The sequence below is a fragment of the Rissa tridactyla genome, chromosome Z (assembly GCF_028500815.1).
Source record: "Rissa tridactyla isolate bRisTri1 chromosome Z, bRisTri1.patW.cur.20221130, whole genome shotgun sequence".
Classification (NCBI taxonomy): domain Eukaryota; kingdom Metazoa; phylum Chordata; class Aves; order Charadriiformes; family Laridae; genus Rissa; species Rissa tridactyla.
This window is the reverse complement of record NC_071497.1, coordinates 41,743,092-41,768,699: the sequence shown is the minus strand read 5'-3', so window position 1 is coordinate 41,768,699 and position 25,608 is coordinate 41,743,092. Positions and strand designations below refer to the sequence as shown.

The following is a 25,608-nucleotide window of genomic DNA, read 5'->3' as shown; positions in this document are numbered from 1 at the left end:
GAACATCTGGTAATAGGGTATTCTATGACCTTTACAACACTTTGATATCCTCAGAATGAAGATTTTACTCAACATGCTATTATTACAGAATGATATTGTTCACTAAAGGAGCTGGGCATGTTTAGCTTGCAGAAGAGGAGGCTGAGGGGAGACCACATTGCCCTCTACAACTACCTGAAAGGAGGTTGTAGAGAGGTGGGTGTTGGCCTCTTCTCCCAGGTGAATAATGACAGGACCAGAGGAAATGGTCTGAAGCTGCGGCAGGGGAGGTTTAGATTAGATATTAGGAAGAATTACTTTACTGAAAGAGTGGTCAGGCACTGGAACAGCCTGCCCAGGGAGGTGGTTGAGTCACCATCCCTAGAGGTGTTTAAGAAACGTCTAGATTTGGCACTTCAGGGCATGCTCTAGTGGCAGAGATTGTAGGGTTTGGTTTTTTTGGTTTTTTTGGTTGTTTTGTGTGTGTGTGTGTGTGTGTGTGTGTGTGTGTGTGTATGGTTGGACTTGATCATCTCAAAGGTCCTTTCCAACCATGAAGATTCTATGATTCTATGATTGCTCTGTAGTGTCTTAAGAGTGACAGCCTTATGATATGACATAGCATGACATGATATAATATGATATGACAGCCCTCTGATCAAGGGGTCAGTTGAGAATCTAATACCTACTGTTTAGAAGATTTTGGATAGGGAATTATGGAAAGAAGTCCAATTGGTTTAGAGGATTGAAAGCTTGCTTCAGGTTTTGTAGATCTTGTGGAAGACATGGCCTATTTAGTTGATGTAATCAGACAGCGATTCCCACCAAACCAGTGATCTGTTCAATGCTGGCCTTTTCTTTTTTATTTTTTTAATAATATATCTAATAATTTCGTTACAGAACAAGACTGTTTTTTTCATGTAAAGGCTTGTTTTAATGGGAGCATTTTTATGCATATTTTTGAATGAACACTGGATGGTTTGGATGATTTGGGAAACACTTAGGTCTGCAATATGGCCTCTGAGTGTGGAAAATATCATCAGATTAGATCACACTGAATGGTACTGAAAATTAACTAGTGTCTCTTACGTTTTTTGGAGATTTCTATGGGTAAATGTCTGTATTAATTTAAATCAGTATGCCTTCACATTGATGCTAATGCATCACTTTATGGTCATGATCTCACAGTAGATTTGGTGACAAACAGTAACTTTTTTAGCTTGTGTTAAATGCTTTCTGATAAGCAGGGTGATATCAAGTTTAATATATTAATTTTAAAACTTCGTGTAAAATGAGTTTAATATTTACCCTTCTGACTTTTCACTTACATATTGTCATAATTCTTCTCAGTAGTACACAGTTTTGGAGTTATATTTCGGAATTCTGTAGCTTAAAGATGTTTTAATGTTGCCTGGAGGTAATTTTTGTTTGATTGCAGTAGGCCTCAACTAATTTCAAGAGCAGAATGTTATGTACTCATAGCGCTTTTAAGCTATGTTAGCCCCCATATACGAGGAGGCTGACTGTTCCCGAGAGATTATTTTTTTTTTTTTTTAATGAATGCCATTACACGCCATTAAGGTTTGAATCATGAAGTCACTTTTCAAACTACCTTGGAAAGATGAAAAGTTGCAACAAGATCAGTATAAACTAGAAAACTGTGGGTGTGGATTGTAAAGACATAGGTTGTTTTAGCAGTGTGCAGCATATATAGTCTCAAATATATTTTTGGTTCTTTTCATTGTTCTAAATGATTCTAAATGATATAGAACACGTTTCACTGTTCTAAAAATTTTGTTCTGCCAAAGCGTTTCCTAGAATTTCACTGTATTATTTGCTTCGTATTTGCTTTCCATTTGTGTATTGTAATACTAATTTGTATATTTTTTGATTGAGTAACATAGCGAAAATCCACTTCTTTACACTGCTTTGGAATTAGGTGTGTTCCATATATTATGTTTCAAATAGCTTTACTGTAAATTACTTTCATTTTTAGTATGAACAACTAGACTGTAAAGAAGATGGAGACCCTGGAAGCATTCAAGCACAATTAAAGAGAGAAGAATTGGATTTTTGTGATGACTTTAGTGATGATGATATTCTGGAAACTTCTGTGAAAAAATCTGACAAAAGGAAGCCCTGCAATGCAAATAATTCAATGGTAACAAAAGGACAGCTTTCCCTAATGCAGTGTGGATTCTCTAAATTGTTGCAGAGAGAAATGGAAACTACCAAAGAAGAGTATAATAATTCTAACTCTCATAATTCAAATTCTGATGATCGGACTATAAGAATAAATGTAAATAGCAAGCATAGTGATTTTCAGAAATGTCAAAGCCATGTGCGTGTTTTGGAGCATGATAAAGCTGCTCAGTTACCAGATGGAACTGATAAAAAAGATAAGCGTAGTACAGACCGGCTTGGTTTACCGGGCTCTGAGGAGGAAGGGGACAGAGAAAGTGAGGATCAATACATTTCAAAGCAAAGTGATGTAGCCATTGAAACTGAATGGAGTTCTGAAGAGAATGATGATGTCATCTTTCCTACCCAAGTTCCAGCACACCAGCAACCACTGCTTACTAAAAAAGTTGGAATTTACAGGTCAGCATCTGAAAATTGTGAAGAGCTAGCAAAAGAAAAAGATGGGTTAGTATTTAAGGCAGAGAGTAGGCAACATGGATTCCATAATACTGAGTCAAATTTCAGCAAAGTCATGTCTTTTGAAGACATCAAGAACAGCACAAGAGATTTGAAAGGGGCAAGCGATGTAAGTGATGAGTCTGATGATATTGAAATTTCTCATAATTCTGAATCAAGAAAGCTAAGAACTTTCAGCTTTCTGAAATGTAAAGAAAGAACCACCCGTAACAATGGATTAGGTAGCTTCTCCAAATCTCTGCTACAATCAAAGAAGCCCAATAGAAAAGAAAAGGAAAGTGATTCTCAGAATATAGATGAATTTTCATCCTCTGAAGATAACTTGCCAGCTGAGAAAATCCATGCCAGAAAGCAAAGCTATAAGCATAAAAGACAGAGCGGCAGAGTTCAGTTTGGGTCTAAAATGCTTCAACCTATTCAAGATACCTCTGTTGTACAAATGGAGTCTAGCAATTGTGCTGTGCATAGAACTTCTGCAAGTAAAACTGAATTTGAACATCAAGAGCAAAAAGTGGAATCAATGGACAGATATTTAGGTAAGTAGTAATTTAATTCCTTTGATTTTATTTCAACTATCATTCAACTGTCGTTGTTGGCAGGTTAAGTTCTTCCTGCTTATACATGTTTTTGTTACAAGATACTAATAAATGCTGTGCTAAATTATTTAGTAATGTCTTTCTGTATCTTTCTTTTTACCTATTAGCCTTACTTACTGGGAAAAGTAAGGTGATGGGTTGCTTTGTAATATTTTGTTGAACACCTGCTGTCTGACGAAGGATGCTAAGATTGGAGATTTATTAAGAATTCACAAATCTATATATTTGAACTGTAAATCTTTAGGTCTTGAAAGGGCTGGGTTTTTTAATGTATGTAAGTTATTATTTGTGTGATTTGTGAATTTGAAATACCGTGTAGAAGATGTGATTCTGTTAGAGAATTTAAATATTAATATTGTGGAAAAAACACGCCGAAATGGAAGCAGTATTGAACTGTCAGGATAAATCTGAATAAGTGTAATGATTGTTGTTCATTTCATAGAGCTGTGAAATTTCGTGCTGAGTAAAATCATAACAAATTTTACAAATTTAATGTAAAACTTTTTTAAAATTACAGTATCCTTCTTCAGTGCTACTGTGTATCTTTCATGATTTTGGAATAAGTCTTTGATTTTTCTCCTACTATATCAGATGGTGTTCAAGAAGTGGCATATATTCATTCAAATCAGAATGTGGTTGGATCCAGCAAGGCTGAGAATCACTTGAGCCGGTGGGCAGTGCGAGATGTATTTGAGTTGAAGCAGTTTTCCCAGCTCCCTGCTAATGTAGCAGTCTGTAGTGCCAAGGTAAAGAGAAATGTTTGGGAAATGTTGTTTTTACTGTTTTTATCCTCATTTTTCATCTTAAAAAGCTCTAACAAACTTGTTTTTCTATTAATGGCCACCATGAATGATCAAAGCCACTGAGGATGGGAGGAGGAGGCGGCTCAAATGGAGGTCTAATAAATTACCTTTGTGTTTTGGTGGGTTTTTTTTTGTTTGGTGGGATTTTTTTGGTTTGTGGTTTTTTGTTTGTGTTTTTTTTTGTTACATTAGCCAACTCTGAAAGAGTTGGAAATTATGCAGCAGAGCACCCTCTGTGGGATTTTTCTGATAAAAATGGTAAAATTAAAGATTGGGTGTTTGAGATCAAATTCTGTACCATGTTTTTCTGATTGAGGCTTGAAAAAACTTCAGTTTGTCCTGGATTGATTTAGCAAAAATCCAGTTGCCACAGTGCATGGTGGAATCTCTGTGGTGTATAAAGTCAAACATAAATCAGTTTGCACGTTTTTCTTTTTTTTGGGGGATGTGGGGGCAGATACATGCAGTTGCTATAGTGGGTTAAAGTAATGGTCATTATTGTCTATGCTTAATGTCTGAAACATAAACCTAGCGTTTACTGGAAGTGCTTATTTGCAGCAACAGATATGTTTTATGCTTTTTTATGGTCATGCATCTTAATTACATTTGGAATACATACAAATCTGGAATAAATTCAGGTACAGCTTCCAGTTTTTTGTTCTTATTACATAGTGGTTTTAATCTACTCTGATTATCTGGACACTTTGTTGTTTGCCTTGTAATAAACATTTGCTGTTTCCTAGACTGATTCTTAAGTTAAACTACAAGTATAGAATAAGTAATTGGTGAATGTGCAGTTTAGTCTTTACAAACATATGAGCAATCGCTATGAAAATTGTAGACAGAACACTATGTTGTTCTGGGGTGTTGAATATCCGCAGTGGCTAAAAGAATAAAGAATTTCTTCCAATGTTGTCGATGTACTGTATTTAATTAAGCCATTAGCAGGGATGCCAAAGAATATTTGCACTGGGAAGATCAAACCAGGCCAACCAGTAAAAGTGAGGTCTTTTCAGTTCTAACACATTTGCATTAGAATGTCCCTTATTAACAGAAAAGTTGGTCAAAAATAATCAAGACTGCTGTAGAAACGTCCTTATTTTATGGCAATGGCAGACATCCTTACTAAAACTAAATATAAATGAAAGAAAACTTGTAAAGAGAGTACTTTCAATACACATCTGTTGATCCACGTACATTCAAAACTAGTTTGTGGGACTGATTTGTATTGTTCATGTAACTTATTTCTCATTATTTAGAGTTTGTGTGACTGCAACTATTACAAATTAACATCTCTTGATTAACTTGTCAGTCAATTTTTCTAAGGTATCTGCTTTTCACTTAGAAGCAACAGTAGTATCAATTCTCTTGTAGATTTAAGTAGGAAGAAAAGCATCAATAATTATGGAGAATGCTGCCTCTTCCTTTGCTTCCTGTTCTTTCTTTGACGTAGAGGCACTAATCTAGAAATAATCCCTAGATGGCTGCCTATTCTTAAATGTGGAGCTTTGAATTTGTGCTCAGTTTAAAAAAACAGCTGCCAGAGCTTCATAGACAACTTTGAAATATGATCTACTTAGAATGTTACTGCTACTATTTTCCTTTCTTCCTTATTTTATTTTTATTTTAAAAGGTGTTCTATGAAAAACATGATCACTGTTGCCCTTCTGGCCATCAGTCTTTGTTTGTCATTTTTCACTTATTTGCCATTAGTTTAAGCTAAGTTTAAAGTTTAATTCATCAGTTTAATTCACTGTCAGAGCAACTAATTGTGTAATAAGGAGAATGCTGATTTCAAATGAAGTTTAATAAAAAAAGTTTTTCAACAGGTTAAAGTAGCATTATGTGTAATATTAAAACTACAGCTGAACAGTTTAAATTACCATCATTATTTTTGGTAAATAAAATTATAGTACTAAATACTGGACTGCTGATTATAACCTGATAGTTATTGAAAGAAAAACAAAACTTTGGTCAGGTGAAATTTGTCACTAATGTTGTTTCCAGCATTGTTCTAACTGTTTCTCAGAAATCGTGTAGCTGTTCCTGTTTGCTTTGCGTATCAATGATCACATTCTTAATTACAAGCATTTTTACAGTGTACTTATATTGAAGCTTTATTTGATAGCATCATGAAAACTCCTGATAACATTTATGTCCCTTTTTAAGCACATTTAATCAAGTTGTCTTATTTCTAAGTAGGAGTGATCAAAAAGGGATCTCTTCATTTCATAGATAGGTCTCTTTGGGACAAAAATAAAATATCCTATGTGCAATTCAGTTCAGCTATGCCAGCTCTTTCTTCCTGCTTTGCAATTTTGTTCTGCAATTTGTCTATAATAATGCATTTCTGACTTAATGAAGTTTAAATAATTTTTTTAAGAAATGGGTAATATCTCTGGGGAAAGAATGCAAGAACACTTAAAAGCTAGCAAAGCATTCCATTGAAGTGGCTGAGTTGTAAGTTGGGAAATACAGGTTTTCCTACAAATCTTAGTTGAAGACCAAGTGAAATATTTTGCTTCCTGCTTACATAGGAATCTACAATGACAGTTGTAATTATATACATGTTATAATAAGTTAGTAGGAGAAATTAATAAATAGTAAGCAAAAGTAATCAATTAAGATAACCTTTTGTAAGAACATTGACATTTAGTTGATTTCTTGCTATTGAATAGTCATCTAACCACATTTTAGCTTCACTAAATTCCCATGAACTTTAGGTTAAGTTTTTGGTTTCGGTAGCTCATTTATGGAAATGAAGTGAATATGAGTAGCAAAATTTGCAAGCAGCAAAAATAAGTTGTTGGAATCAATGTAAAAGAAGTGTTCTTCCTGGTTTTCTAGCTGCAGTAGATAAAATGCTTATAAATTAGGTTTATTAGTCCTTCCTTTCTTTCTGAAGCATGGAGACTAATGTAGTCACTTGAGTTGCAGAAACTGCTTAAAAGTGGAGCAGACTGCAAAACCTGTGAGGAGGACTCCCTCAAAGTGAGAGAGGTTGCATGGGAAGAAGATCCTTGAGAGCCAAGGTAGAAGGGTTGGGAGGCAGGGAGTTTTGTTCCTGAAAGTAGAACGTCAAGGTATGTAGAACATCTTATTTAAGAACATAAGTAACTAACGAGTATGTAACCTTAGATTTAAGTTGGTTATAAAAAGTGTAAGATTTGAACTTTAGGATAAGAAAATATCTTCTTGATGATAGTCTTTTTCCTTAATTTGACTTCAAAACATCTATGTTAGATCTGTACTGTTACACTAATGTAATTCACAGTCAGATCTCACTTAACCTTTTAAATTGTAGGTTTCACTTGAGCATATTTTTTTAATCCAATAATAAATAGTCTGTCCTTAATGTTACCTATATTAGTGTTCCCATACCCCAGCTACCTTTTCTCTGAGGTAATAGAACATATTATCCATAAAAGGCTTAAGGGAACAAAATTTTGGTTCCTCTTGTAAGAAGTAGGCCTTGCTACTATTTCTTCTATTATTGCTTGCTTTGTGCTGCAGGTTCCGTAACAATCCTGGTACATGGCTTCAAGACTGCTGCAGAGCCTTTGACTCTTTCTCCCAAGGTGGTAGGGAGCACAATCATACTCTCTATTTTTGTTTGTTTTGGGAGGAATTGTGTAAACTGACTAGCTTAGCTAGGAGAGTTATGTTTATAATGCTGAATGCTTGTTTAGTATGTATTTCCATAAATTCTATATGACTATCAGAAATAGTTAGGTAACAGCAATCGGAATATGAAGTCTGACATCAAGAAATAAAACTAGGACATCGTGACAGCACTCTTACAACTTTCCAGCTATGAAAGGTGAGATAAAATCTAAAAGTAGTAAAAGTATCAGTATAAAGTATGCATAAAGTAACAATATAAAGCAAGCAAGAGAATAAACTATATTTTGGTTGAATATGGTTAGTGAAAGTAAGTCCTGTGCAGCATCTCAGTTAAAGAAAGATAACTATTTGAAGATAGTCTGTATATGACAATAGTAGAAGCAAACAAATGTGAAAGGTTTTATCACATGATCCTGAAGAAGCTAAAATAAATTGTGGCTTTGGGGAATATATTCCCTTTATCACGGAACTCCATGGGTTTGCATAAAAGTGGAAGAAGATTCTGTAGCTGTAGATGAATTGGGAGTAGCATTTTCAACTAAGAGAGACATTGTTGTCTTGTTATAGAGGGAGCTTTCATAAATAGTCAGCTAGAGCAGTGGATATCTGCTTATACTTTATTTTGCAAGTATAATCAGGGAGGTACTTAGAAGATTAACTTTTTTTTTTACAAAGATGTGTTATTTATATGCTTAGTGTTCTACATTTAAGGGATATCTAGAATTACAGTAAGAATATTTTAGTTTAGTACAAACAGTTCCTGAATTGTACATATTATTCTGTGTCTGAAGGTTGTCCATGTTCTGACCATTGACAACTTGCAGTGTCAGATCAATGTAGGTTTTGAGAAGAAAGGACAGAAGAACAATATGATAATCATCCCTCAAACAGTTGATGTTTCTGGTAGTGTTTCTTATATGGAAAGCACTGAAGCATCAATAGTTAAAGGTGTTTAAGAGCCTCAGTAATCAAAACAAGGCCGGGTTTTTTGTTCCATGCAAAGGTGTGGCAGACAGCTGTTGCTGAAGAAATTTTGGAGTTACGGATTATGCATCTCAGCTTCCTCTGTAGTTCTAAAAATGTATTGTACATCCCAGAACCTAAGTGTCTTAAAAAGGAGTCAAGTGTCTCTTTCTGCTCTGGCTATTTGTAATCTTTCATAGCAATTCCCAAGCGTTAAGGCAGAAATTATGGTCAGTGCTGTGCTATCTGGATTCAGTATTTTAACCATCTGAGGGTAGAAAATGTATGGCATTTAGTGTGGCAGTTATCCAGGCCATTAAAAATTACTGAGAGTTGGTCTTTGTTGCTTCTTTATGCATATGACTACAAAATACATGTGATCTGCTATTTCACAGTAAGATTATTAGTAACAAGGATTTTCTGGTCTTCACATAGAAGCCTGAATGAAGAAGATCATATGAAAAATTAATCTATTGGGATAAATTACTTGTTTTTCCTGCATTATTTTGTGTGTTGTTTTTAGACTTATTTAATGTTATTGAGTCATCTTTGTTCTGCATTTTAGTTTCAACTCAAGTCTTCCGTTTGCACATGTGTGCAAATAGACGGTTAAAAATTCATTGTTTTTTACAAAACAAGCGGAAGGTTATTGTGTCTGTTACCCCGTTACTGTCTATTAAGAAGATAGTTCTTCATTTCGCTTTTCATCTATCTTGTGTAACTACAGAAAGAAGGATATTGAAAACAAAAGCTTCTAAACGAAAGCATGTGAAATGAACTTGTAGACTGGACGTGGTGGACTTAAAAAGCCAGACTATAATTTTCAGAGCAGACCTACAGGTATTTCGGCCTTTCAGGGGGAAGGGAAAAAAAAAAAAAAAGGAAAAAAAAAAGTCCTGAGCCATTCATGTCATATTGTGCTCAAAATTGTGCTGGCATAATTAATTTTTTGGGAAAGATGAAAGTGTTAAGATTTTCTCTAAGACCTTAGTCATATACTAAGTATTTTTAGATGTCTGGGGCTTTTTACCCCTTTTTTTCTGGTGGGTTCCAGGTTGATTTTCTGCAGGAACTTGTTACTTTGTTTTTTGGGTAACTTGCACTGTTACTTCTGAAGCTTTTTTTTGTAGCTACCATATGAAATAGAAGCCTCCCAGAGGCAAGATTAAATAATCTTCTTTTAACGTTCCTAGTCTATTCTGAAGTAAATGACTATACTCCTTAATTAATTTCTGTGTTAATTGGCAAAAACAACCTATGTGAAATGTTTTACATAAATACAGTAGTCTGGAATAGGCTTTCTCTAGTTCCTATAATGCTGAATTTGTGTAGTATTTCTTCAGTAGGAGTCTTGGGGGGGGGGGGGTGGAGACGGCTTGGAGGCTTGACAAAATTGGGAACAGGGCATACTAAATTTGAAAAACTGATGATGTCTCACATTAGAGCTAATTTGCACTTTTTAATATATGGAAAAGTATTAGTCACAAGAATTTGTACTGTACCTGTTGAATATGTGGAGTCTTTTTTTTTTCAGTCAACTGCATGTTTTCAACTTAAGTTTACTTGAAGTTTTACTGAAAAGAAATGTACAAAGACAGCCATTCAATTGAGGATTAATCACTATGGCAACAGAAATGTGGTGACTGAAAAGGGGGAGGATGTATTCTCCCCTCAGCTTCCTGCCAGCTGTCATATTCAAACTCTGCGGCATGAATTTAGGCCAAAATATAGACTGTGACCAGCTCTAAGAAACTATATCTGTATTTTTATAAATTGGTACAAGAATTGCACTATAAAAGAAGGCTTAATCCTCTGAATTGGATGACAGACATTTGGCGCTCTTGCCAGTGTTTGACAGAGAAATAACGGGATGCTTTGTAGTAAAACCTGGATTAATGGTAAACCCCTCTTTATGTTATTGCAATGTGGTGTAAATGAGAGAACTAAGCATGCTGTCAGTCTAGGAAAAAACATGCCCTTTGTATCTCCAATGCAGATTTAAGTGCTGTTGAGAATACTGTAAATACAAGAGTTGTATTATTAAGAACTCTTCTTTATCGTATTTGTATTACATTGACATTTTGTAGATTATTTAAACAAAGACTTTCTATCAGTTACAGTAACTCTGATTGCAGTGTGTTTGCACAGCTTTCAGATTCAACAAGTTTAGATAGTTGTTTACAAAGAGTAGGCTTTTGGGAGATAACATTCCATTATCCTTGCTTTTCTAGGATGAGGAATGCTATTCAGCTTTAAAATAATTGTTCCCAAATGATCGGCCTGTAATGCTGCTTTATTGAGTTTACAGTTTCAGCATACAATGGAATTAACCATTTCATTATAGTTTTTGTGGTTTTTTTTTGGTTTTTTGTTGTTTTTTTTTAAATGCAGTGAGCTTGTATGTGGCATTCTGTGCTGCATATAGTTGCATGTTCATTAGGGTGTATGTGCATGGCTTTTGGTTTTGCTGGTCTTTGATGGAGGGATGAGATGGTGAAACAAGATAGGTGCAAGTCCACAGGCTTCTGCTGACTTAACTTTGAATACTGAGATCGGCTGATTATCCTCTCCCGTTCTCAACAGTAGTAATAACTATATTGGTTTATGGTCAGATTTTTGGTGCAAGAAAGTGATATGGCTTAGAGGAGTTCTTTTTGTTAAAGAGTAAACAAATTAAATAAAAGTCCTCCCAGTGAGAAATTCTTGCTCTGTTTCCTGAATGGAGAAGAAACAGACTCAGAAGTAAATGCGAAATAGAGAGAACACAATACGTCTCCAATTGACTTAATAGTCAATTCTGCACTACCAAGCAAATGATTACAGCTTATGGAATGTCCCTGGTCTTGGTTTATACAAGCAGAAAAGCTAGATATGACAACCAGGGGAAAATAACTACATATTACTCTGATAACATTTCTTTACTTTTATCAGCAGGTATAGCTAAATACTGGTCTCTCAGTGTTGGCAGAATATTTTGGAGGAGTAATTTGGACCAAGAATAAGTGTTACATTTTTCATAGCTTGAAGATTTCAGCTATGTGTTTCCTGTGATACAATCAAATATCAGATACCTTTGTATTCAGAGCCAACATCCCAAGTAGCTTTCTTCAGTTCAGAAAGTTTGGGTGTAAATGTGATTATCTTGGAGTGTTCTAAAATTTTAAGGTAGGTTAGATTCATTTTCTAAGACAATCAAGGTACTGACCATTAGCTATACAATTACCTCTATTTCTCATTCTGCATTCCTGTTTTGTTAGAACAATAGGCAAATGCAGTCTGAATGAGACTACTTTTCAGTTAAGGAAGTTAAATTCAGAGGGACAGCTAATGTCTACGTCAGAAATCATTCTAAAATATGGTAAGATTCAGGCTTATTTCAAACTGTGGAATGTGTAAGTCACCATAATCCTCTGAAGTACATAGTTTGTTCAGTATTCTGTCCTCTGCAAGTAGAAGAGCAGTTCTGGTTTATTTAAGAATCAGGTGAAAGTAGAGACATTCTCTTTATTTGCTGATTTTTTTTTTTTATTATCTTGACCATGTGGACCTCGTTTTTAGAGAAACTACATAAAGTATAACAGTGTCCACATAAAACTTCGTCCTCCTTGGCACGCACAATAATTCAGGAAAAAATTCTTGTTTGATGTGTGTATATATAAAAGAGAGAAGGAAACAAGATGAACTACGAACAGTCAGGTGGCAAACATTTTAGGGTATTTATAGATGTAAAATAAAAACAATATCTAAGAGGAGTATATGTTCAAGAAAAGCATATAGAAAGGTCTTAGTCATTCATAGATATTATGGGAGAAACTTGGGGGTGGCGGAGGGCAGGAAATCTAACGGGGGTAAAAGCTTCACTGAAATAATTTAGAATTGTAATTTGGGTATATAAATTCACTGTAATGCAGTAAGCATCACCTGATCAAAATAATGACAATCATCCAAAACCCACTGCAATTCAGTGTATCTGGAAAGTTATGGGTTTTCTCAGGTTTTGAGGGGAGTGGGAAAATGCAAAGTAGAATATGGCATAACAGTTTACTTGCTTGCAAACTTTTTTTTAAGAGGACAGACATACTGAATCCACTGTGTTTCATGCTTTTGTATGATTAGGTGACTGCAAGGCAGCTAGAGGTATGAGAAGGCCTTTCTTGTTCGTTTTAGAAATGAAAACAAACAATGAAACTGTGCAGTGGAAAGTATCCTGGATATCTGGCATTAGTGGTTTCGTGCATAGCTGAAGAGAAAAGCCTGTTAACTCTGTTTTAGCTGTGAGTGGGGGAGTCAGAAGGTGGTGTTGTTGACTGGAAGTCAGATACTTACAATAGTGATACTTTGGGTAGACAGGCAGTAAAAGAAAGGAAGATGCTCAGATGTAGTACAGCTATGGCTGAAGAATAATTACGCAAATGTATTTTCAACTTCAGATTCAGCCTTTTGAAGGAAGTTCATTATTCTCTAAGTCTGGTGACTTGAATTGACACAAACGTGAGACAGCTTAAAGAAGAAAAAACCGTATCCCTGAATCTCTGTTTCTCTTTTTTTTTTCTCTACTCATTCCTAGCCTCTGCTCATTTACTCTCCCATATGTTTTCATCTTGCTGTACTTAAGATGATGAACATTCTTCTCTTTTGCCTTGCTTGAAGGGTCTAAAGAGAGGAAAAGGGAAGTCACAGGCTTAAGGTGGCCAGTCATGTCTGAAGATGGTTATACATGGCTTAGCATTCATTGCTCCAGAGTATAGAGCCACCTCTTTATGCCTGTTGTAGGAAGAACAGATGCCAAAATTTTGTACTGTCAAAGATAGACAAAAATTTGGTTTAGTAAGTATATATTAATTTTAACTCTGTAACTATGCAGCAGGAGACGGATTGTCACGAGTAACTATCAGATCCAAGAGTTGTTGCAGATTCAAGGTGAAATCTCTAAGTAGCAGTAACTGCTGGATTGTGGCACTTACATTCTTGCTCGATGTTCAGCTGCATGTCTTCATTCTTCTTGAAGAGTATTACCCTTAAATGTGAACTGTTGTGGGACTCTAAATCTGCAGATGTTACCATTTCTGCTGGACTTTAGATTACAGCTTGTATTTGATATGTAACTCAAAGAAATGGAAACTCATTATTCGTATTTAAAACTTGTTATATACTTTTAAGAGTAAGAGACATAAATAACAAAAGAAGAACTGGTGGAGGAAAATATCTTCTGTGATAGGAAGATATAACGTGTTTATGTTGAAAACCCCATAAACTAAATGGAACATGAAAGGTGAAAATTAATGCTTTCTCTGATGTATTTTTTTATGTGTAGTAAGAGTCCGGAGGTTGTTTTCTGAATACTTTAAAAACTATTTTCTGCACAATGGTGTGCTGATCCCTCTTCTTTCCCATTGCAATATATGGAAAGCCTCCTCAGAGTAAGCATAGTAAATGAAGAAGGGATAGGATAAGACAAGTGTAAGGCAGGAAGGAATGGCTGCACTTTTACATGTTATATTCCTTAGTTTGCAATAGCACTTCACAATTCCATTTTACTGCACTCCATTAACTTTATTTCTTTCCATTTACTGGGATATTTTCTGTCCTGTAGACTCACGTAGTTTTTTGAATCCAGAAAATGTTACCTTCTACTAACTAACCTGCATCTGTGGCCCTTTGTCTTATATATATATGCTTTTGTAAAGAAATTTTTTATTTCTTTTGAACTGTGTGTGAAGATTTTCTTGACAATGTGGAAGTGCGCAAAGCCAAATAAGACAGTAAAAATGTTACATTCAGTAACTCATAGAAAGTTTTTGTCTTTGATATCAAAGGAATTATTTTGCTGTACCTTTTTCCCCCTGCCAAGATACTGATTTGAGAAAGGAGAAAATGTGAAGAATGCGCAAATGTATAATGGTGTTACAGATAATTCAGTATAGGTGCACTTAATTTATCAGATGACAGATAAGTATGTCGTCAAGTTTAAGTGAAAATTTTCCACTTTACACAGTGGAAGTTTCATAATAAGGACTGCAAATGCATAATGTCTTCAGTATAGTTAAACATTTAGTAAAGACTAAGTGCTTTCATGATTGCTGTCAATCTGTTTGTAAAAATTCTTTTAAATAGAGGTAGCAGATACTGTATGCTATACTAAGTATTTCCTTAGCTTTGTATAGTGTATTTCAGACAGCTAATCAGAAGATGTGCTATGCAGTGCATGAAGAATATGTTTTAACACACAGTATGTATGTGTGTGATGGTACAATGTTTGTCAAAAAGCTTTTGGATTTCTATACTGTGACTTTTAGTTGTCATTCAGAATAATATATTCATAATCATGTATTTGAAACTTTTAAGCATATTTACATTTTAAAGTGAGGCGAAAACATGCTACTACTTATTTAGGCACTGGATGGAATCTTAATTTCAGGAGAAAGAATTCATGTTGCTATTTGTGCAATTTGATTTTTTGAATATTTTTCTTCTCTGCGTGTTAAATTGGTTGACTTTTTCAGTAGTTACATGTCTGAGCCATAAAGCAAAGCCAGACTTGCTATTTGGCAAAACAGTTGGATTTTTTTTGACAAAAAAACTTGTGCTTCTTAATCCTTCTTCTGTCCTTCTGTCTTTTCTTTCTGTTGAATCTCTCTTTCTTTCTAGTCCTGAGATAAGCTTATGTACTAATCACTGTTGTCTTTCCAGTAATGATTTGAAAATGCTGTGGTCAGATCTTACATCATTATAATGTTCTTTCAAGAAGTTCAGCAATGTTTGTACTTACCTAAGTATATTAATTAATACACAGTACTTTAAGTTAAACAAAGATAATGTGTGCTTCCATGTGCACAAAATACTTCCTCTGTCCAGAATTTTTATTTCCTTTATTATTACATTCTTTTGGTCATAACACTTATTAATTCATAAAGGGCATGACATTCAATAATATAAATATGTTGTTAAATGCGCTAGTATCAGTAGTGTAAGAACAAGAGTCAGAGGTTTCTAGGTAAATCAAATTTATTAATTTCAGTCTTGCTTTGCAAGATTGCCTTATGCGTATGATATACTTGATAATTCAAATGAACAAGACCTGTGCTGTAAAGTCAATGTGGGATTTCATGTAGGAGCAAATAATGGGGCACACGCACAATAGTTTGGTAATAAAAGAGCTTGAGGAACAGAAAATCAGAAACTGAAATGTTTATCATGAATTAGATGTCAATTGTTGCGTTAGAAGGCAAACGTTGAAAGAGAATCAGAAAAAAATCAGCTCCGTGAGGGAAGAATTTAGAAGAGTAATACACGAAGTCAAATTCATAAGGAAGCAAGATAGTGTGGAACGTTGACAATGCTGTAACATTGACTGAAGTTTTCACTTTTTAATGGTAATGTTAGTAGAAAGATATAGGGAATATTTTAATCTTTACGTGTGTAAAGCTTACCTCTACCCAGAGCCTCATCTATGTATCACTTGAAGTAACAAACTTCAGATTTGACCTTTAACAAACATGAGACACTCAGTGGCCAGGGGCTTTCACTGGCATTAGCTCCTGCAGTTCTTGGGGTAACTAGTTTGTAGTAACTTTTTTTCTACCTTCAGGAAAAAACATTGAGCAGCCAGTTTCGGTAGAAGAATAGGAGCTCTTTGTGTGTGTAAAGAGGTATTTTGCTGTTATTCTTTCAGGTTGGGCAGTATGGGTCAATGTACGTAAAAGTTTTGTACTTCCAGAACTAAATATGCCATTTGTGAGTTTATTTGCAATTAGCAGAACTTTTTACATTAATTCTGATTCTCTGCAAAGGCAAGCAATTTTACGACATTCATTGTGTTTACAAGATTTGGCTTTTTTCACAAAGAGATTTTTAATCTGTGTTTGAACAGATGTGTAAACCAAAGTGTTACTGCCTCATATACTTTGGTCTTGTTTAAAAAGAGGTAGATGGATGCACATTTATAGGGGTTTAAAATACTTTTAAGACAGGCATTGACATGGTTAGGCTTGTATTCTACACAAGTTATGCTTGCTTGAATTAAGTTGTACAATCCTGATTTCCTGACAGAGTGATGTATTCACTAGGTCTTATCATAGTGAGAACTGAATACTATAAATATTTGTCATGCAAAAATATGTATTTTAATATATATTTTAAAACTAGCGATGCTTTTTTCTTTCAAAATACATTTTCCAAGTCAAGTTCTATATCACCTATGTGTATCTTTAAAAAAACCTACCAACCAAAAAAAAACCCAAAACAAAAAAAAACAAAAAAAAAAAACCCAAAAAACCCCCCAAACCAAAACCACATACAGAATTAGCAAGATAACTGTAGAATATGCTGTAGACAACATGTCCTAATTCAATCTTAATTTTGTTACTATCATCATAACGTTATTATTGGGAGATAGTTTGGGATTTTTTTAATCTTAATTGGGGCCTTGGTTCTAGTTTTGTATAGTAAAACATTTAGTATTGCAGTGAAATTTTAGTCTTTGGAGTTGTACATTTAGCTTAAAGAGTGAAAATTTATGCCTGTAGGTCCCTTACTATTAACATCTTTCTCTGTATGCTAGTTTGAGGTTACTTGCCAAAGTAGTGGATTGAGAACAGATGTGAGATCCTAAAGCTCAAGAACATTGTGAATGGCCCATGGAAATAAAGGAAGTGGACATGGATCAAATAGAAACACATTGGGAAGAAACACTGTAGATCCAAAACCAAATTTTGAACTGCAGATGACAAGGTGTGAACACAGTTTGTGTTTTCATCTCTCAAGTAGTGTTACTAGGGGGATTGAGGACATCACTAAGCAGTTATTCTTTCCCCAATCTCATTTGGGGGGGAAAAAAAAACCTGTAGTATTGCTTTTCTGGTTTTCCTCTGGTTTTCCCTGCTCTTCAAACACATTTTTTTAATTTTCTTATTTCCCTTGGCTTGCCTTTTGGGAGAGGGGAAACTTTGTCAAGAATTTGTGAGAATTTCTGAAAAATAACTAAGGTATAAATAGGGTTATATTTTTGTGCAAGATGTTGACTGTCAATGCATGATGAGTTGATCTGTAACAGGATCTTCTTTAATGTGATTAAAATACTAGCTTTCTTTGACTATTACATTTAAAATCTTAATCTTACCAGTTTTACTCTTACCAATATTATAATGAAAGTGTAATATGTAATTTTTTTTGGTGTTCGTTTACAGTTAAGTATAGTGATACCTTGACCGAAAGTGTATTTACAACTTGGAATAATTATGTGTGTGCATTAGAGATTGTGCTATTGACAAAAATTATTTTACCTTAGCTATGGTGTCTTTGAATGGTGGTGTGATTATTTATAATTTTTCTTTGAGTGTTAAAATGCAAAAATTGTGTAACATACAGTAACAAGCAGGAAGCAGTGAATCCAAATAATCCATTAATCCTGATACATAATATCTTCCTGGATTAATTTATCTATTAAGACTGTATTAAGATTTTCTGTTTTATATTTTATAGTAATATTTGGAGGTTGTAACTGGGGTTTGAGTCCTGTGGCCCAGGATTAAGTATTTGCATTACCCCTGTTAGTGCATTAGAGAGTTTATAGAGGTCTTTCATTTAGCCTCACAATTAACCCATTTGGAAAAATATCCCACCTTATTCTTAGAGAATTAAGGCTTGCCTTCAGTATCCCTGAAATTTTGTGACTGAGTAGAAAGTTTACACTGCAGCTCTGAATCCCGTTCTTGGCACTATAATCATTGAGTGCTAGCTAAGAGTGGCAGAATTGGACATAATAGAGCTTATCACTATGTCCCAGATGCACTTGCTTTGATGATTTCCATGTCTGATTTTACTAGAAAAATGAAGAAAGCCCAGAAGACGACACAGCAGACAAGAACATCATTAAGGAAGGGCAAGAAATGTTGGCAAACAGTAGGCAACACCACCTGTATGTTATGCATCCTGTGACCCAGAAAAGCAAAAAAGTACACAGAGTATGTTCAACCACCTTCTTGATTGGAAAGACACCCAAAGGAATCCGCAGGTGAGACTGTTTTGATGAGATGAAAGTAAAATTCTAAGCTTGAAATGAACTTACCTCTGGGAAATTTCTTTTGTCTTTGTTTCAACTGTACTCACAGAATATTGATGATTTTTTGTGGCAAGAGCAGAACTAATGGGGAACTTCCACTCACGCTATACGAAGAGTACCATAATTGATTAATAAAATGAATTGAACCCACAAATCACTTTAACGTGCTGACTCAATGTGTCATATATTACATAGCTGTGCAGATGTCATCACCACCGGTATTCATGGTATGTGCACCATGCAGTACTACAAACCAATGTTTAAACTGTATAGAAGCAAGAAATTTTACAGTATGAGCTTCTGACTGCCTACTGGTTTTGCCCAGCTCTCATCACTTTCATTGAAAGACTGTTAAAAAAATAATTGACTTTGTATTTATTTTTCAACGTGAGGCTCAATTTTTTTGATATGTTTTTTCCCTCCTCATGTTTGGAAGGGTAATAATTTTTATGCCTCCTCATTGTTCTTTTTTCCCCCAAAAAAATATTTCTATTATTAATATAAATACTGAAATTCCATTGGTACATAGATAGAAGTTCAGTAACAATAGCCAGATGGTATGTAGAAATAGAAAGCTGAAAGCTGTAGCTAACTAGGCAAACCTATGGAACTGGGATTTAATTTAGCCTTGAGACAAATATATTAGTATATGAAAGTTGGTATCTAGGTAACATCTCTAAGTGTTCAGAATCTGTCACGTTAGCCAGCTGGCCTCAGCTATCCAAACTGTTCTTGTTGAGGTGCCAGACTTGCATCCTATTATAGATGCTGGAACATCTAAATACTTAAGAGGCAGGTAGAGGAGAACCTTTCATTCTACAAATACGCGAAATTGTAATCATAGTTATCAATGACTTCCTGAGGTAAAAATTTTCAAAGGCAGTGAAGTAGTTAAGGATGTTATTCCAAGATCCTAAAGCCACGTCTAGCAAAAAATTTAAGCACATTCATTTAAACAGGTTAAGCAGGTCATCTACTAGCACCTCACTTCCAGTTGTACTTTGTAGTACATCTGGATCTGCTGTGCCATGAGTAAAGATGATTAGGTGCCTCAGTTTGTGTTGTAACACTGAGTGGAAAGCTGTCTGCAGTCACTGCACACAAAGGGTACAGCTGGAGCTAGCCAGTCAAGCGGTATTTGAGGCCAGAGTTAATTCTCACTGTTACTGGAGTCCTCATACAGGAAAGGCTAGATGTTTCATACCCATTCTCTGACAAGGACCTTCCAGTTAGGTTACCTGATCCCAAACTATGGCTAACTTGATTGTGATGCTCTCCTTTTGGCCTCTTAGCAGAAACAAATATTCCATAGCTCACTAGATGGAGGAGGGTGGGGACAATCCCTGTTTCCTGTGAATGTGTTTATCCAGCTCTTGCGTAGCAAGCCTTTTAAAAGGAGTTTGAGCAACTACTTGTGGGTTTTTCTTTTTTTTTGTGTGCGTTTGTTTTTAAAAAAAAGAAAGCAAAAAAAACCAAACCCAAACCCAATCCTCTACCATCTGTCCATCTGTATCCTTGTGAATGTACAGAATCTTACCTACACTGAAAGTAAATCTTTGGGTCGTTAGCTGAGGAAATCACACTGTAGTTTGTGATTCAGAAGTCGCTTCAGTTCTAAGGTCATTATTCTTTCTTCTCTTTGCTAATAAAAACAAAAAAAAAGCCCCTAATAAGGAAGTTACTTTTAGTGATTACTTTTTGGGGTATGTGAAGTATGTAAATTGAAGGAACTGCTTTAAAGCTGTTGTTGTTTCTAGTTAAAGGTGTCAATATATTTTTCCTTCTTCGTAATTACAGGAGACAATTTGAGGAAATGGTATCCCACTTTAATATGAGATCAGTGGAAGAACTGGCAGAACACATTGCAAAAGCTACATCAGAAACACGGCAGAAGATGTTGAAGGAGTTTTATGTTTCCAGGTATCCGGAGATGGAGTCTTTCTTCGCAGTTGAAATACAAGCTTCACGTGACTATGAGGCAAGAGAATTAGGTACAACACGCTCCAGAAAAAGAAAATTCACTGTTAATCTTCAAAGATCTAAGTCTAGATGTTCATCAGCTAAAGGTCCACTTCTGAGTGGAACTACAGAAACAGAGAGCCAGCAGAGCCATAAAGAAGAAGCAGAGCAACTTCACAGTGATTCCTACATGCAAGATATATGTGTTGATGCAAAATATAAACAATTGCCCACTGTTGCTACTCAACATATCAAAAGGAGAAACAGTCAGGGGTTCAAGAATTTTATGATATCTGGCTCATTAAACAGTAGATTAGAAACAGTTGAAGTGCTGTCTGTAAAAAGTTGTGAAGGACAGCAAGAGTCCAAAGGAACACAGCTGCCAAGAAAAAGATCCCTGTCTCAGTCAGAAAATGAAGAGAGAAAAGCTCAGACGTGTAAGAAAAAGTCTTTTGTGGACTTACTCGGAGATACCTCTATTCTCAATGACCTCTTCAGAAATGATGGAGACAGGCCTACAGAATCACCAAGGAGATTGTCTTCAGGGCAGGTAGAAAAATCAAAGGAGAGGCCAAAAGACTTCTGGGACATGCTGAATGAGCAGAATGAGGAGAGCCTTAGAAAGCTCACAGACATAGCAGTCATAGAGAAGCTATGTGAAAGTGCACCTCATCCCCCAGTGACAGAAGAGAGAGAAGTGTGTGAAAGTTCTCTTTGGAAAAAAAATGAAAATTTTCTATGGAAAAGATACAGTCCAGATGATTCAGATGAACCATCCACTGCTGCATCTTGTAATGTAGTAAAATGAAAGTTTTCTATGCAAGTTGCACTATAATTATCTTAGTTAAAATATGTATAACTTCATCAGTAAGCTCCAGAACATGATACCTCATTGAAATTAAAGGTGAAGTGATGAATTCATATTTATGATGGAACGGATTTACATTTTACAGATGTGAATATATATGTAATTACATATGTAATATATAGTACATATGTGCTTCTATAGTATACATGTACTATATATTATTGTAAGCTATGATATATTAATTTTAAATTAAACTTTTTAAAATGCACTTTGCTTTCTTGCATCCTGATTTTATTTCTAGGCTCAGTAGCAATACAAAGTAATTTTTGCCCTTTGCTTCCATTTGGATACCCTCAGTCATCTCAGCAGAATCTAATTATATTAAAAGGATTTGACAATAGTACTCCACATATTTTCTGAACTACTAAAGACTCAGAGACTTCATGAAACAGGATTGATCTTTGTCTAATAACTTTTGATGGATTATTTTTTTTTCTTCTAGAATTTTGCTTACTTTCTCTGAAGCTGTGGAGCTTCTAATTATCTTCAGTATCCTGTAGCAGTGAGTTTCTCAGCTTGCTTGATGTGAAAAATCATAAATTTTTGTTTGTTCATTCTTCTTCAATGCAAGATCTACAGCACATTAAATGATGTTGGGTGTCAAATTTCATCTTTAACTACACTTTCATATCCCATTTTTTATTTTTAATAGACTTCTGTCGTGTCTTTGTGAAGTGGTGTAGTCTGGACAATGGTGGTGTTTACTTTCCTGTGCAAGGAAAGAAGAACAGGAATAGTCTTTTTAAATAAATAAATAAAAAGTACACTGTTTCATAGCAAATTTCAGGGAGAATCTGATCTTGTTCAGTAATTCAGACTTAGTGTTGTCTCTATTTCATACATTTGAGTATCTGAGAGGGGAAAAAAAATACCATTTATCCTGGGAAAACTTATTTCTTGCTCGGCTTAATAAATGTAACAAGTTTCATTTTGAGAGCATTGTATTCTGAAAAACTTTTAGATACATTGTTGTATTGCATGTGCACTTAGAAAATATGCAATTGCCTGTGCAGATTGCTCATTTTTTTTCTTTAGTTACTTAAAATATGAATATTTTAGTATAGCAATACTATGGGCATTTGTATAGCCACGTTTTCTTTAAACTCAGGTGTGCGTACTCTTAAAATTGGTGAGGTAACTTTCATAGGAAGTTAACTGTAATCATCTGTTGGGTTAGTTCTGGTGTTGATACTGAATATTAATATTAAGTGTATTGCACCTTGAATTCAGCTTCTGCTGATAGTCAAAAGGTTTGTTAGTCATATCATGCTTACATAACTGTAATTCTTGCTGTACTACATCAGTTTGCTCCAATATGATAATTTAATAATTTCTGCAGCAGGAACAACCTATGAGTGTGTCTTAGGGACATTTCACCAAGGGTGTTGCTTACCACATTTGAAGAATGCAAATTAGAATGAAGAATGCAAGAAGGCACAGCAGTTAGCTTCCTCAGGGCATTTCAGGAGCTATGGGATCATAGAATCATGGAATGGTTTGGGCTGGAAGGGACCTTCAGCTATCATCTAGTCCAGCTCCCATGCTGTGGGCAGGGACATCTTTCATGAGACCAGGTTTCTCAAAGCCCCATCCAACCTAACCCTGAACACTTCCAAGAATGGGGCATCCACAACTTCTCTGGGAAACTTGTTCCAGTGTCTTGCTACCCTTAGACAGAAAAATTTTCTTCTGTATGTCCCATCTAAATCTGCCCTTTTTCAGTTTAAAATCATTGCCCCTTGTCCTATCACTACAGGCCTTAGTAAAATATCTTTCTCAGTCCTTCTTATGAGCCCGCTTGAAGTACTGAACGGCTGCAATAAGATCGCCCTGGAGCCTTCTCTTCTCCAACCTGAACAGCCCCAACTCTCTCAGTCCAGCCCTCTGACCATTTTTGTGACCCTTCTCTGAACCTGCTCTAATAAGTCCGTCTGTCTCACACTGGGGACCCCAGAGCTTGGTGCCGGTACTCCAGGTGGGATCTTATGAGAGTGGAGTAGAGTGGCAGAGCTACTATCCAAAATTGCCACCTGGAGGACTCCTGTTAGTGATCAGTCACACTTAGTTATGAAGGTTTAGTTAATCACCCAGTTTCAAGTCAGACCATTCTCTCAAGCCACTCCATTATCTATCTCATCTATGCAGATGACCAGCAATTCAAGGAATAAATGACCCAAGTACGCTGGGTGTGTGCACCGTTCTTCCCTTCACCATGGAAAGAATCTGTGTTCCTGATCATATCCCACTGTTTAAATCTGTTACCCTTTGAGACTAGTTTCAGGTAGGCCACAGGAGGCTGCCTGATGGCATTCTGTTTTCGTGAGCAGGTGTTATCTTGTAGCACGTGATGGGCCTTAATGGAAGTGTGGACATAGGAACGAACGTCAGTTGGTTCTGCTGTGAGGGCCGTTGCAGCACCTTATGCAGCAGTCTATGCTTGAGGAAAGCACTGGTGCCAGTCCCTGCTTTATGCCACCTCTGATACGTAGGCAGATTTCTGCCAGTAGCGCTCACTTTGGCATAACAGCTGCTGGGTGCCTGTTTTGGCTACTGTGATTCAGCCAAAGCAAATGTATTTACATGTGTCTTCCGCATTTGACTTTATCCTCAACACTGGAGTTGAAATGGGCCTGGTTATGATCATAGGACTTCTCACAACATCGAATTTGTATACTATTACTTCAGGCTTACAGCTTTCAGGGCAAATAATTTTTATGTTGGGCTTTTTAAACATTAGTTTTGCCCAACAATTCACTAGTGCTATGTAGGGCTGCAGATCCAAGCTTTCAGAATAAAGATATGTAAAACTGGGATCAGGCCCTAACTCCCCTCTCTGGTGCATGTGTCAAATGCGTGTGTTATCAAATAGAATGATGGATAATAATATTTTGGGGTTTTTTTTACCCAGTCATGAATAAACACAGGCTGCACCTCATTCAACTATTTCTATAACAGGACATATTAATTCTTCCTCTCAAGATAGCGAGGAACATGACCTCAGGGTTTCATTTAGCATTTTAGATGCAAAACATAGATAAATCTATCTACCTCTGAGAAAATAATAAATACTTTCCAAGATGTACTTGGGGTGCGGGAGAAAGCTGCTGGATCTCATTTTTATTCCAATACTTAATACACTACCAATATTTCAGAAAGTAAGGGTTCACCTTGTTAGTTCTTGAGAATATGCAATGTAGTATATATGGAGTAAGGAATTTCTACGTGCTGACAAGTTACCATTGTAGTCTTGAAATGCTGGCTGTAATAACATTTTGAAATGAAAACTGTTCTTCACAGATTGGAGAAGTGGTTATAAGATAAGCAATGTCATATCCCATTTGCCAAATAGTCTGTCACATTTCTCAATGCTATGGGATCATGTGAAGGAGTACTTCATCATAACAAATCACCAGAAGAGGCCAGGGCTTCATGTTGCTCTGGAAACCTTAACCCTAATCTTTAGGTTTTGTAAGCTTTGAAATCTCAAATGTAATGCTGTATTAGTATAGGGTTTTACATTGAGTATACTGTATAAATTGTTTTATGTGAAGGGTAAATGTTATGAAATTTTAAAAGCTTGGACACTGAAGCTGCACAGCAGCAGTCTGTGAACAGTGGTGGTTTTTGTGGTCTGGATGACTGCCCATTGGAAAATAAGCTTAAATTTGATCTGGAGCAGCTTCTACTTTAGGTCATGGGAAGCTGTTGCAGGCTTTGCTCTGTCTCTGTGTTAATAATTACGCGCTTATTGTAAGTGGAAGCCATCTGAAAATTTAATTGAGTAATCTGACTTAACTACCTGGAACAAGGAACCCAGTATTTAACATACATGATAAAGCAGTAAGAGACTTGGTCTTTGCAGGCAACTAACATAAGTAAGATGAATGTGTTCCGTAACTGTTTCTCTCACCCTGAATCTGTGCTGTTACCGTTGTATTCTACCCAATGGTATTTAAGATAGATTCAAACTGAAATTTAGGATAGTCAGCTGGAGCAGCTTCTAAAAAAAAGTCCCAACTAAGAAAATAAAAGAAGAAGCCATAAAACTGTTAGTTATTGGTACATTTGAATTACGTACAGCTGAAAGAAGTCAACTTA

At 35.6% G+C, this 25,608-nt stretch overlaps 1 protein-coding gene across 16 annotated transcripts in view; it reads left to right on the top strand.

Moving 5' to 3' along the window:
- Window positions 1-25,608, top strand: part of ERCC6L2 (ERCC excision repair 6 like 2) — an 88,229-nt gene that overhangs the window by 36,203 nt on the left and 26,418 nt on the right. For 4 of the 16 annotated variants that reach the window (XM_054184965.1, XM_054184964.1, XM_054184963.1 and 1 more), the window contains 5 exons: window positions 1,976-3,173; window positions 3,825-3,979; window positions 4,093-4,155; window positions 18,448-18,635; window positions 20,481-21,909. In XM_054184965.1, the coding sequence (XP_054040940.1) occupies window positions 1,976-3,173; window positions 3,825-3,979; window positions 4,093-4,155; window positions 18,448-18,635; window positions 20,481-21,450 (2,574 nt within the window). In that variant the 3' untranslated portion in view covers window positions 21,451-21,909. Of the gene's footprint in view, window positions 1-1,975; window positions 3,174-3,824; window positions 3,980-4,092; window positions 4,156-7,549; window positions 7,574-9,350; window positions 9,464-18,447; window positions 18,636-18,732; window positions 18,911-20,480; window positions 21,913-25,608 lie in introns of those variants that run through there. The other 12 variants (XR_008463722.1, XR_008463723.1, XR_008463724.1 and 9 more) reach the window with 11 other exon arrangements.